The sequence below is a fragment of the Prunus persica genome, chromosome G7 (genome assembly GCF_000346465.2).
Source record: "Prunus persica cultivar Lovell chromosome G7, Prunus_persica_NCBIv2, whole genome shotgun sequence".
In the NCBI taxonomy this organism is placed as follows: Eukaryota; Viridiplantae; Streptophyta; class Magnoliopsida; order Rosales; family Rosaceae; genus Prunus; species Prunus persica.
In genome coordinates this window covers 17,388,534-17,402,533 of record NC_034015.1, presented here as the reverse complement: position 1 = coordinate 17,402,533, position 14,000 = coordinate 17,388,534, and the positions used below count along the sequence as shown (strand labels likewise).

Below are 14,000 nucleotides of genomic sequence, written 5' to 3'. Positions count from 1 at the left end.
GGAAGCACCAAAAGTGAAAAGGGCTTTACCGCTCAACATCCACTTGGCCAAAGAAGGTCATAACACCTCCAACATCCTACATGATCTCATAGCACCTAGTATGAAATATCCATCTAGATCTAGCAACTCTACCTCCTCAACATAAAGGATTTTAAAAGTCAGTCCAAAAGGACTGAAAATAAAACAAAACCCAATACAAAATTGGTGAGAAGCAAAACCCATCATAAAATTGGGGAGGAAAATCTCTCCACAACATGACGGGGGAGAGAGTCACCCGATTTATTAGCTGAAGGGGTTGATTTTAGGGAAAAATCCCTAGAACCAAAAGGGGTTGCACAAAAGAGAGACCAAAAAGAAAGAAGAAGGGAGAATGGTCTAGCAACTCCGACCCTGGCCCTGCATTTTCGTGTTATTCGTTTACGGGTTAACTTATAAGTTCTTAACAAGGCATGGTGATGAATATTTAAATACTTCATCACATTTTCTTGATGTATTTATTTCGTCATTTTACGGTATTTGTAAGTCCATATTCATGCATTTACACTCATTTAAGAGAATATTAACCATTAAATTAATCTAATAAATTTAAATAAGTCCACATCATCATAATTGTATTAAACCAAAAACAAGCATTTGCACCATATCATACTATCCAATAACTTTGAAATAAATAATAATAAAAAATAAAAGTACCGCAGCACCCTACCCCAAAAGGACAGCCATGGTTACCTCTCTCGCTCTTTCTCTATCTCCCTCTCACTCTCTCCCTCCCTCGATTTGGGATTACTGACTTTCAACAAGGCCTAGGAAGAGGTTTTATGAAATATGGATCTTTTTAACAGAGCACTGCAATTAAATATGCAAATTCATAACTGAAAACCAATTGGCCACAAATACTGCATATGAAAATCTTATATGTGTCTGCCAACTATAGAACCTAGTTAAAAAAAAAAAAAGAAAAAAAAAAGGTGTGTGAGTAAAAGAGAGTGAGGGGCAGCTGCCATAGATGGCAGTGGGGTAGGAGGTTGAGTTGGGGTAGATGTTTTTTTTTTCTTTCTATGAGATACCTTTTTTTTTTTTTTTTCTTCAGAGTTATTGGATAAATATAATAAGATGTAAATGGTTTAATACAATTATGATGATGTAGACTTGTTAAAGTTTATTAAATTAATTTAATGATTAATATTATTTTAAACGTATATAAATGCACAGATACTAAATACAGAAGTTCGGAATCCTATCAATAAGTTTTATAAACCTCGCTTATATGCATTTATTGGTTGAACCACGCGTATTAGGTAGACAGGATGTTTTTTTTATTAGAATATAAATTATAATCCAAGATTTACCTTGGATCATGATCCACAATTAGGAGAAAAGAAATGGACGGTTAAAGCAATTCCCAACTTTCAAAAATCATCCCAAGCTGAGAATACGGGAAAAATGGGACCCACTTACCCGCGATTTCGTCTAACACTGACCAAACTTAAACAACCAAACACCTCTCCGAGCTTGCCATCTCTCCCTCTCTCTTTCAACAATGACGACTTGGGCATGAGAACGCGTTGCCGCCCCAAAACCTCAACCACCATATAAACCCATTTGCTCGCATTTCACTGTTTCTAACTCATGCCCTCCAAAACCCAATTATCGAAAAGCTCTGCCTCTCACTCTGAATCAATAAAGCCATGGCCTTTACTTGCATCAGAGCTTCTTCTTCTTCTTCTTTCACTGCCACGCGTCTTTTAGTGTCTGTTTTCATATTGGGTTGGGCTTCTCGGACCTGTTCCGGGTTCGGGTCATACGGGTTCGATATCCACCACCGATTCTCGGATCCCGTCAAGGCAATTCTGGGTTCCGATGAGCTGCCGGAGAAGGGGAGTGCCGAATACTATGCTGCTATGGCGCACAGAGATCGCTTGATTCGAGGGCGTCATCTCTCCACCGCCGACGAAACGACGCCGCTTACTTTCGTTTATGGCAACGAAACTTATCAGATTGGTGCTTTTGGACAGTATGGGCTTTTTTCTATTTTTTAAAGTTCTCATATTTTTGTTGTTTTGGGTCATGTGGTCCTCACTTTTTCCAGCGTATAATTTTTATTTTGTTGTTGTTGTTGTTGTTGTTGAATTTCAGTTTGCATTATGCGAATGTTTCTGTGGGGACACCAAGCACATCATACCTTGTGGCCTTAGACACGGGCAGTGATTTGCTCTGGTTGCCATGTGATTGTAGCAGTTGCGTGCGTGGCTTAAAGTTCTCAAATGGAGTTGTAAGTGAGCTGAATTCCTCAGTTTTTTTTTTCCTTGAATCTTATACAGCTTGGGAAATTGCTACCTTTTCTCTTGAAAATTTGGTTACTTGAAGTCTTTTGACTTGTAATTACTTCAAATGGACTTTAGTGTTATGTTGGTTTTTTTAATGTAAGGGCTAGGAGGAAGGATGACTTAAAAAGATTAAATGTGTCATTTTTTTGTTGTTGTGAAATTTGAACTGCAATAAATAAGTTCGAGTCCTCATCTTTAGGGTGAGAATTTCTTGATCAAGAAGGAATGCAAATGTAAAAAACTTCAAAATGTGCAACAAGATAACATTGTTTTCTTATACCGTAAAAAACTATTAAGCTGCTTCTTGCAGTATCCAAAACTTTCTACCAGACAGGTAAACATTGTTAGTGCCTTTGGTTCTATGAAACATGCTCTGGTGGTTCATTTCATTGACAATTACCTTTTTGTATCCTTTTTATCAACCAGGTAAAAAAATTTGAAATCTACAGCCCTAATACGTCGTCAACAAGCAAAAAGGTTTCTTGCAACAGCACATATTGTGAACAACCACAACACTGCGCTTCAGCAGCTAGTGATTGTCATTACAAGATTGAGTATCTGTCGAATGACACCTCATCTACGGGGGTCCTGGTAGAGGATGTTTTGCACCTAACCACTGACGATGCGAAACAAAAAGATGTTAATGCACAGATTGGTTTTGGGTGGGTAATTTTTTCATTGCTCTGCCATTAAAAGGATATTTGAAATCTGCATTAGAGAGTATGATGTTTATATTATTCCTAGATATGCCAATTTTAACTTGTATAGGACACTTTTGATGTTGAGGTGCTACTCTATTGCAGTTGTGGTAAGGAGCAGACTGGAATATTTTTGGATGGTGCAGCTCCCAACGGTCTATTAGGGCTTGGTATGGATGACGTATCCATTCCTAGCATTTTAGCGAGCCAGGGGCTTGCTTCAAATTCTTTTTCCATGTGTTTCGGACTTGATGGATCTGGGAGAATTAGCTTTGGTGATAATGGAAGCTTAGACCAAGCAGAAACGCCATTCAATCTTAAAAATGGGCGTGCATAGTAAGTGGCCCCTTTAAATATCCATATGTTGATGACAAGTTTACTAGTTTCACAAGTAAACTGCTTTGGCTTTGAATATCATGCAAGTTGTACTAATCTTCCCCTCTCGAACTTGTCACAGTCCAACTTACAACATTACCATTACTCAATTAGCTATTGGAGAAAGTGTTACCGATCTTGAATTCTATGCTATTTTTGACTCTGGTACCTCATTTACATACCTAAATGATCCAGCTTACACACAGATTACTGAGAATGTAAGTAGTTTCAGTTCATTGTTTCATAATGTTTTCTCGATTTTCTGATTTACTATATCAGTCCTTGTAATTGTTTCTCATTTTCCAGTTCAACAGCGCTCTAAAAAACAAGCAGCGTTCGAAGGATTCTAGCATCCCTTTTGAATACTGTTATGATATAAGGTTATATTTCTATCAAACGATAAAAACTTTGTTTCAATTCTCTCTTTTCCGAACCCACAGGCACTGACTTAAGCTTATGTGCAGTCCAAATCAAACAGTGAACTTGACGCTGAAAGGTGGAAAGCAATATCCTCTGCTTGATCCGCTTGTGGTTTTTGCTAATGAAGTAAGTTTCTACTTTTAGCATGTCTATTTTTCCTGGTCCTGCAGCATGTCATGCTAAACTTTCCTTTTCTGATCCCCAGGATGGAACACCAATGCTTTATTGTCTGGGCATCGTCAAAAGTGGAGATGTAAATATCATTGGACGTAAGCATCCATCTCTTTCTAAATAACTTTTGATTATCTTTCAAGTTAAGGTTGTTTTTTTCTTTTCTGTATTCCAAATGGTACGATAGTATGCGATTCTGAGAATTGTCAAACCCTGATTAAGATACTGCTTGAAGAAATCCAACACCCTTAAAGAGATATTTTAACGATCACTGTCATTCAAATATATTAGTTCATGTTTGAATTAACTTTTGCTCACAATGTGGATTTTTTCGTGCAGAAAACTTCATGACGGGCTATCGTGTAATTTTTGACCGTGAGAGGATGGTATTGGGTTGGAAGGAGTCCAATTGTGAGTCCTAATTCTACCATTTTGAATGAAATTTGGCAAACAAATTTTCTTCATGATCTTTTGCAGTGACAGTAAGATCCTTTTTTTCTTTTCAGGTTATAATGTTGAGGACACCGTCACTCTTCCTGTCACTAAATCCAAATCTCCGGCCGCATCCCCTAGCTCTACCATCAATCCGGAAGCCACAGCAGGGAGTACCAACACTTCTCATATACCACCATCAAATCATTCACCCAAGTTGAACTCCTTTGCGTGTGCGCTCACCATGGTTCTTTTTGCATGTTTTGCCATAGTTTGATCATTCTTTCTTGGTGCTGAGATTTTCTCAGCCCCGTATCATATGTATCCATAGGCATTTGTTTGAGGTAGACTATAGAGAAAATTGGAAGACGTCGACTTCCTATTTTTGGTACACAATTTATACTGATAGAAACATGGGGTTGTACATATGATTTTAGTTATGACTATAGGGAACAAAGAAATTTTTTTTCCTACAGAAATAAATAAATATCGTTTTCGGTCTCTTATTTAACGTGCTAATCATTTTCAATAAGAAAAACAAAATTTTTCAGGCGGTCTTATATGTATAACAATGGAAATTGAACCAAAACTCACATTTACCTTCACCAAAAACAAACATAACAAAAAACAAACAAAACTGTCTTCTACAGAGAATAAATTTAGTTCCTAAAGCCAACGCCTAGATTTTTTTAAATAAAAACCTTCACAGTTGACAATAATCTTCTATTTGAAGAAAAAGAATATGACAATAATTAGAACAACAACTCAACTGTCTCAGGAGTCGGACCGAGCAGGCATGGTTCGTTATGGCCTCCACCCCTTCAAAGATCCATTCATTTGGATGATGTTTCAGGCAGCAATAAGACTCCTTTCAATTTTAACAATGCTTTCATTTTCGTTAAGCTTTGGTCTTTTTCTTTTTCTTAACTGGTTCAACCAAGCTTGGGGCCTCCTGCTTATCTTTCTTTTCCTTTCTCCCTTTGGATGGCAAATTTTCTTGTTTCTTTGACATCTTACCATCAAAGGGGTTGGCTTTCATCTTTATTGATCTGATTAATGACGATTTCTCTATCTTTGACCGCAAGACATCAGATTTTACTTCCCTTTCTACCACTTCTTCTTGGTCACCCTTCTGCTGTCTCAATGCCAACTGCCGAGCATAAGCTGCACTCCTGCAACAACGAACCACAAATGTATATGACATGACAGTCAATAAGTGAAGTGGCACATATTAGGGCAACTATTGGAGCCATCTTTTGGAAGTATGGAAAACAAAGGAGAGCAATAATTTGTATTTTGTTAAAATATCAACATATATGATAGAAACAAATGTTTTGTCAAATAATAAGTAAAACAAGAGGTAGATACCTTTTGAACTGTGGATCTGTTGGATCCAGAGCAAAACGGGGAGATGTGAAGAGGGCTGAAAACCGTGGATCTTCGTAATCAACAGCTGGTATATTGTCCTCTTCTTGAACTTCTTTACCCTTCTTTCCCTTAGTCTTTTTACGTTTCAAATTGTAGCCCTTAAGACCTGTATCTGCTCCCTTGTCATCAGCAAGCAATAACTCAAGCTCGTTTCTGCTTGCTTCTGCTTCCCTATCCATATCTTGGTTTCCTTTATCTCCTTTTTTACCTTTACCTTGAGAACCCTTTTTACTTTTTTTGACTGAAGGCTCTTCAATAAAGAAATCATCTGCATCTTCTGTTGCCTCTCGATCAGTGTCGCTACCCTCATCCTCTGATGAATCCTTAGATCTGTTTTTACTAGCCTTCTTTTTCTCACGTCTTTTTCTGAGATAGGCCTCCCAAACTGTTTCTGATTCCTTATCTCTCTTTTCTTGAATGCGCTTGCTTATATCCTCTAAGCCAGTATTAAATGTGATCTCCATGTCCTTGTCATCGTCTTCACCTTCACCATCTCCATCTGAAGCATCTCCCTTTCCATTTCCAGACAGGATTAAAGTGCGGTACAAATCTCGTTTTTTACTCTTTTTATCGGACTTGTCCTCTGTAGCATCATCATTCTCATCCTCATCACTTTCACTCTCATCAGATGCCAAAAACTCCTTCAGCTCCAATTCAGAAAGCTAGAAACAAACCAAAGATCATATCAGCTAGAAGCAAAAAGTACACGAAGTAGTTACTTTATATTATTTTTATACAAATTTGGAGTTGATAGTTCTTCAGTTGCTCTTCCCATCATCTTTGCAATTCCTATTGTTCATTCAGATCAGTGTAACATAATGCCCATTCAGATAAGTGTAGCAAATGTTTATTCAGGTCCTCAAGCATGGAGCAAGATATGAACCCTACTAACAAATTACATAAAATGCAAGCATTTATATCACTCAGATAAAATCTACTGACCTGATCGTCAGTGAATTTCCGTTTCAGGGTCTTACGTCCTGGGTCATCCTCATCCCAAGAAATATCAATTTTACTCTGTTGCAGAGCTTGAGTCTGGAAATCCAAACCCACATAGTTTGCAGGTACCTAACAAAAGCCAAAGACTTCACAATCACTGCTACATTTTACAGAAAAAATTCAATTCATTTCCTTTTGTTAAAAAAAAGTTTCAGACTCCATAAAGAAGCATGAAGAGCCATCATTTGCACATAATCCCTACTTCGCTCACTACAGACAGATTAGCATATAAAAATCTATTGCTCAAACTCTATATAAACTTATAAGTAAATGGTTGGAACATATACCTCTGTTGCAATGTCACGGGGTGGGTGTTGAAATTCCATTGAATCAGGGATAAACCTTAAATCAAGTTTATTTGATGACCGTTCAAACTCAACTCCATCACAATTTTTGTAAAGGTAATCTGCTGTGGCACTTGAGTCACATTCCACTACAGCATAATAGTACCTAAGAAAAAATAAGTTATATATAAGTAAACATATAATTTAAAAACATACAACAAACAATAACTATGAAATAAGCACAATTAACCACCTTAGCTTGCTTATCTCATAAGCACGCAATTTCTGAGCATCAAACTCATCATCATCGTCGTCCTCATCTTCATCACTTTTCTCATTTTCATCATCAAATAGGCCAACAGGACCATGAAGTTCTTCCTCTTTCATACGCTGGAGTCCAAACTCAGATGGATAGACAGCCACAGACTTCATTTCTCCATCTTTTGGGAGAAAAGACCTCAACACCGCATACAGGTCAACAGCCTACACGAAACGCAACAAAACACTCAGTTACCAGCAAATGTCCACAAAGAGGAAGCTTACACAAAAATTAACAGTCTTCAACTCAAAAGACTCTTACTCAAACAACTTAACACAAAGTATATTATATGACAATTCATTTGGTACTCATATTTCTTCGAATAATAAAAGTGCTCAGTACTGACAACACAATCTCCATCTCCAGACCGAATTACAGAAAACTAACAAATTCAAATTTTGATGCTTTTACTATGTGCCACTTGAATACATACATAATGAAAATGAATTCGATGCCAAGTTTAAAAAATGCATACCTTAACATGCCTCCAATCCAGGTTAACAATAGCAAGCCTGTGAGTTTCCTTATCAATTTCTGGTACATCTTCCGCCTGCCCGCACAAAGAAGAATCAAGTAACCAAAATTAACCAACATTTTCTACTCAATGATCTCTTTTCTTCCAAATTTAAACTAATTAAATCTTAATAATAATAAATACCTCCATTCCAGGCTCACCGTCCTCGAAAACCACTTCTTCTTCTTCATATTCATCATCCGTGTTTGTGTCCGTCGTCGTATCCGAGTCACCACTCGCCACGTCATCCTCCGATTCCTCTCCACCGAGTTCCTCCAACTCCTCACTCTCTTCTTCTACCTCTTCCTCAATCTTTTTCTCTTTCTTTTTCACTTCGGAATTGACCTTATCCTCGTCCTCTTCGATTTTATAGTAATGGCGCAGCGAATTCCCTTGGTCGAGCTTCTTCGGCTTGCCTCGCTTGTCTAGCGGGACCGAGGACGAGCCGAATCGCTTGTCCGAGAACATGCGATCGAATCGCGAGTCGATCTCCACCTTCGCCTTGTGCTTCGGGACGTTCTGGAACCTAGGGTCCCAGTGTACGGACGAAAACCGAGAGTCAGTGATGAGGTTCTCATCGCTGCCTTTGGATTTTTCATTCTTGTTCTTGCTCTTCTTGTTCTTCTTATTGGATCCCATGGTCTAGGCTAAGCTTTCGCCGTTGCTCGGTTTCAGTTCAGTGGTGTGGTGGCGTTGCAGGGGCTTAACGTTCTTCTTCTTCCTTAGGGTTTAACATCGCGGGTTGTTTTTTCCAACAAAAATTAGAAACAGTTCTGAGGTGGACCTTGGATACCTGCTGAGCCCAATGTCATATAAGCCCAACTCTAAATTCTCTTTATAGTTGAAGCCCAACTCCAACTCCAAATTCTAATTTTTCCTTTTTCTTTCTCCAGTTGTCCGTTGTTGATGCATTATATACAATATTAAAATTCATTAGTTGATTGTGTTAAGATGAATGGTTCACATTCATAATCTGGCAACATAAAATGTTTGCACTACTAAACTGTGAATCTAGACATAATGATAAAACCGCTCGACCAATTACCGACTTAACAATTTCACTCATGGACACAACATCAGAAGTTTGAAGCTAATCATTTGACAATTTGGCACAAGTTTTGTTTAAGGTTTCCAAGTATTTTTCTATGAGAACACAATTCAATCTCTAACTTGACCCAAGAGAGGCCAGGAGGTATGTTTTTATTTATTCAAGTTCATTTGGTCAATGGTTGATTATGTTTGCCATTTAAGATAAGCCAGCAAGACTGCTACATAAAAAAACAGTGTCTGCCGGTTTACTACTATTAAATATATATTCATAGAAGCGTGTGACTAAACTCAACCCACCAAACCAGATAAACCCCAACTAATTTTGATGGTATATAATAATTGGATTAAGTTTGGCACAAGTTGTTAGGATTTATACTAACCTCTAGGCCCTAGTTTTATAGCCTGCTGTAAGTCAAGCCTCAAAATTATAAAATATAGTCAAATCTCCGTTGACCAAAATGCTGCAACCAATCATGCCAGCCTTAAAGGATTTCTGGAAATTAGGTTGGCTAAGTAATCCAGCATTCACCTAAAGTACCCTTAATTGTATTATGAGAAAATGAAAAGATTTTGGGGGCATGGTTGTTGGGGGCAACTGAAGTTAGTTAATTATGTCTGGAACATGACGATCTGAGGCTCACGTACAAATTAGCAAGCATGAATGAATTAGATAAGCCAGCACCCACTATAACTAATAAAGCATGAGACTTTGAGAGCAAACTTGACCATAAAAATAACAACTTTTGATTGCTCAACCCTACCCACTTCAGATCAGAGACGTTCCTTTTTCTGCTAAAGCAGCAGAATTATTGGTTCTCTTTGTTTCACATCAAGAGTTGAAAAACAGGTTTTAATAATACAAAAATTCTGCTATGTGGACGTCCGGATGTTATATATTTATATATATATATATATATATATATATATATATGAAAGAGAGAACTGTTTGCTATAACTTGCTGATGCATGCATAGCCTTTAAAAAAGGGAAGATACTGAATTAGGAGCACCTACCATACCATGCAGAAGGGTTTTATATTTGAGTTTTTAATTTGAGAATATTTGTTGTAATTGTTGGAATGGAACAATGCTCCCAATGCAGAATCTTCTGCTTCTTTTTGGTTTTGAGAATCCTCTCTGTTTTCAAGTATTAAAATCATAATGTTCAGAGAGGAAACTTTTAACTTCATCCTTTTAAATGATTGATTCATTGAAACGGAATTTCAATAATATAGCCTAGCTAGCAAGAGGTAATTATAGAGAGACATGAGCCATGCTTGATGATGAACACCTTGAAATTAATATCAAGAAATTATTGAGATCACTTTTGCTGTCTGATGGTAACTTTCTTAGTAAAAAAATAATTAAAATAAATAAAGAGAGATTTCAAGGTGCAAGGACAGATGGGATGGTGATTGTCTTGTAGTAAAGGTGCATATGCATTGCCTTCATTATTACTTCTAAGCATACTTTCTTAACTAATTCATTACATGGGGCCAACATTGTATCAGTAAACAATCTCTCTCCCTCTCCATCTATAAATACCACTCTAATCCATTGTTAGTTCCCACACTTAAACAAAGTTACAAAGAGTTAAGAAAGAGAGTTGTAAGGATGGCCTTTAATCTTGCATTCTTGAGCTCAGTCCTCATCATCCTTTCAGCCTTTTCCCCGGTGATTACCGCACTGAGCTCGAATTATTACGATAAGAGCTGTCCTAACGTTGACCAAATAGTTTCAAATGCTGTCAAGAAAGCGGCAGCTAATGACAGAACTGTCCCGGCTGCTCTGCTCAGGATGCATTTCCATGACTGTTTCATAAGGGTACATATGTATATTTTTTCTGTACAAGTTGTCTGACAGTTTAAATGCACTGGTTGAGTTAGCCGAAACTTTTTCCCTTGTTTTTGCAGGGTTGTGATGCCTCTGTGTTGTTAAATTCCAAAGGGAGCAACCAAGCAGAGAAAGATGGGCCACCAAATATTTCTTTGCATGCATTTTATGTCATTGACAATGCAAAGAAACAAGTGGAGGCTTCCTGCCCTGGTGTGGTCTCATGTGCTGATATCTTGGCTCTAGCTGCAAGGGATGCTGTTGTGCAAGTAAGCAAGAAAAAGTCCTCACAACTGGTTTTAAACAAAAATGACAAGAAAAAGTTCTTGCTGTTTCTGATTGTACTATTAATCTTTGCAGTCTGGAGGTCCAAACTGGGATGTGCCAAAAGGAAGAAAAGATGGAAGAACATCAAAGGCTACTGAAACCAGACAATTGCCAGCTCCAACCTTCAACATATCTCAACTGCAGCAGAGCTTCTCTCAGAGAGGTCTGTCCTTGAATGACCTGGTGGCTCTTTCAGGTAAACTAACTTCAATATCCCAATTGCAATTGCAATTGCTATTTCATATTTTTCATTTATCTCAAGAAGAAATGGAGAGCTTAACTATTGAAACATCTGCAGGAGGTCACACTCTAGGGTTCTCTCACTGCTCATCTTTCCAAAACAGAATCCACAACTTCAATGCCACACACGACGTCGATCCTTCACTGCGACCATCCTTTGCAGCAAGCTTAAAGAATACATGTCCCATCAATAACAGGCCAAAAAACGCTGGCGCCACCATGGATCCTTCTTCAACAACTTTTGATAACGCATACTACAAGTTGATCCTCCAGGGGAAGAGCTTGTTTTCTTCAGACCAAGCTCTGCTTAGTTTTCCAAAGACCAAAAATTTGGTTACTAAGTTTGCTACTTCAAAGGAAGCTTTCTTAGATGCTTTTGTGAATTCTATGATTAAGATGAGTAGCATTACAGGTGGACAAGAGGTCAGGAAAGACTGCAGGATAGTAAATTAATTGAGGGCCTTCAATCTTAGTTGTAGTCAAATTTAAAACCAGGGAGCTGAAAAATCCATCAAATAAGATGGTTCTCTGTTATTATCTTTCTTTGTTTGAGAGATTTCAGAGAGAAATTGTTTGTCTGCTGTAATTCATAATGTTTGTAAGGATCTTGTTACAACAAAAGCTGTTATAAATACAAAGCTATTATAAATATTGGTTTGAACGGAAACAATACTTTCTTTTGTGAAACTTGAAATCTGTCTATGTTGACCTAACTCTTAATAAAGATGAACAAATGATGTCCTCCATTACAGTGCGCTCAATCAACTGGACTACTGAACTTGCTGCAGCAGAGTTCCAACAGTAACAAGCAGTCTTAATGCAAGTCCGAGCGGCTGCATTACTGCATTCCCACACTGCTAATGCAAAACCGGTATCTCAGCCCGTTGACTATCCAGAACAATCTCTGCCAACTGAAGGTTGCCGCTTAGCCCGGATGCCTTGTGGGATGGCATAAATGAAAAGGCATCAAGAAGCTTCACACACTTCAACCCCCATTTGACCATCAAAAACTCAATCAGATGATGTCCACTGCACATTATACACACGAAGTGTTTTCAGAGAGTAACAAAGTAAGAGAGAGTTCGTTTCCAGCGCTATGCGCATACTACATGTGCACATGTTCTAGAGTTGAAATAACATTAGAAACCAAAGCAGGTGAAAATACCTCCGATTATGGTAAGTTGTTATGAACACTGACCCCGGAGAACTTTGGAGCAGGAATGTAACAGTGGCAAAGAGGTCATCAAAGGCTTAACAACACAAACAAAATCCACATTTCAGCTCAAGTTAAGTGATCGAGATGGTAAGAGGGAAAAACGAGAAAAAACAAAAACAAAAAACTAGTAGATAATAATAACCCTACCACTAGCATCATATAACACATCAGCCCCAAGAACAAATTTTGGATGTAAACTGAATGTAGATGCATCCCAAACTCCCCATGTCAATCCCATTACCTGAAAACAGAACTAGATCTCCTAACAAGATAAACAAGGTCATGGTGACACAAAAGGAAGATACAATTAACATCATCTTATTAGGCGATACGCAAATAAGAAACGGAGTTTGGTCTGTTGATGGAAATTACATTGCACTCAAGTTTATTAAGGTCAAGCACTCGTTTCATGTTGTCCAGCACCTGCAGATGCAAAACAACAATGCCATAAATCGCTAATTATAGCCATTTAAAACAGAGACGTTGCTTGGAGAAGAAATAACAAGTCTGAACTAAGTAACTGAAGTAGCAAAGAAAATGAAGATTCTTTATCAACTTTAAGGGTCAATTGGGACCAAAGCAGGCAGTTCATAGCAAAATTATACTTCTGAATCAAAAAAATCGAAATTCGGCAACGGACCAAAACTCAAATACATTCCTTGATTAAAATGAAAATTTTTCCAGTGGGATTTTTAAGCAAAAAGTAACATAAAACATAACATTTCCCAACATATATTCTAACCAATGACCATCATAAAGATAATTGAGCTTTCAAGCAAATAAGAAAGAAGAAACTGATTTAAGATCTGAACAGAAACTAAAAAACAAATTTAATTGAAATTCAATACCTCTAATCTACTCGAGTCATCAGTGAGAGTGACGTCGGCACCAACTTTGGCTGCAACTAAACCTGGCAAGGAAGTTCCAGCACCAAGCTGCAAACTAACCCAGTAATTATTAATAATTAATTAACAAGTAAAGAATAAGATTAAACCCGGATAAGGATAACATGTACATTTTACCACCTCTAACACACCGGCTCCGGAAAAGCGCAATCTCTGTTGCCAAACATACTCCGCTAGGACCACGCTACAGGGCCACACGAACAGACCATAGTCTTCCTTCATGTTCTCGATGATAGAGATGGAGAAGGCCGGTTCGTCCATTTCATCCCCGAAATGATGACGAGACACCGTCGTCATAAGAGTATCGGCCGTTTCGGTTTCGGCCGAGTCAATGGGTTCCATAGATTCGCTACCTGCGAAAAGTCGTAAGTTCGTAACAGAGGGACGAAGTGAGCTGTGAAGGCAAGTTATGGGTCCACTAAGGCCCAATGGGCCGAATCCAACAAGGCCCAATTAAGATTAT

At 38.0% G+C, this 14,000-nt stretch overlaps 4 protein-coding genes across 5 annotated transcripts; 2 read left to right on the top strand and 2 right to left on the bottom strand.

The window, feature by feature from the left end:
• Positions 1,497-4,927, top strand: LOC18771264 (aspartyl protease family protein 1). The gene is made up of 10 exons (XM_007203583.2): positions 1,497-2,014; positions 2,137-2,272; positions 2,754-2,989; positions 3,131-3,361; positions 3,483-3,618; positions 3,707-3,780; positions 3,865-3,946; positions 4,026-4,089; positions 4,331-4,402; positions 4,498-4,927. Exons 1-10 carry the CDS (start codon positions 1,689-1,691, stop codon positions 4,698-4,700), a joined length of 1,560 nt encoding a protein of 519 aa, XP_007203645.1. The 5' UTR covers positions 1,497-1,688; the 3' UTR covers positions 4,701-4,927.
• On the bottom strand, positions 4,998-8,749 carry LOC18769329 (pre-rRNA-processing protein esf1). Its single transcript, XM_007204182.2, has 7 exons — positions 8,112-8,749; positions 7,929-8,003; positions 7,388-7,617; positions 7,138-7,300; positions 6,794-6,919; positions 5,792-6,513; positions 4,998-5,595 (listed from the first exon to the last, which is right to left on the bottom strand). Exons 1-7 carry the CDS (start codon positions 8,604-8,606, stop codon positions 5,322-5,324), a joined length of 2,085 nt encoding a protein of 694 aa, XP_007204244.1. The 5' UTR covers positions 8,607-8,749; the 3' UTR covers positions 4,998-5,321.
• Positions 10,582-12,077, top strand: LOC18771476 (peroxidase 64). Its single transcript, XM_007202188.2, has 4 exons — positions 10,582-10,840; positions 10,930-11,118; positions 11,210-11,372; positions 11,475-12,077. Exons 1-4 carry the CDS (start codon positions 10,631-10,633, stop codon positions 11,867-11,869), a joined length of 957 nt encoding a protein of 318 aa, XP_007202250.1. The 5' UTR covers positions 10,582-10,630; the 3' UTR covers positions 11,870-12,077.
• Positions 11,917-13,943, bottom strand: LOC18771738 (methyltransferase-like protein 23). Of its 2 annotated transcripts, none has more exons than XM_020567615.1 (6): positions 13,658-13,943; positions 13,481-13,567; positions 13,005-13,055; positions 12,780-12,885; positions 12,582-12,666; positions 11,917-12,445 (listed from the first exon to the last, which is right to left on the bottom strand). In XM_020567615.1, the coding sequence occupies exons 1-6, from the start codon at positions 13,877-13,879 to the stop codon at positions 12,274-12,276; spliced, it is 723 nt and encodes a 240-aa protein (XP_020423204.1). In that variant the 5' UTR covers positions 13,880-13,943; the 3' UTR covers positions 11,917-12,273. The 2 variants fall into 2 exon arrangements, with proteins under 2 accessions (XP_020423204.1, XP_020423205.1); XM_020567616.1 differs by having other exon boundaries at positions 12,780-12,873; positions 13,658-13,933.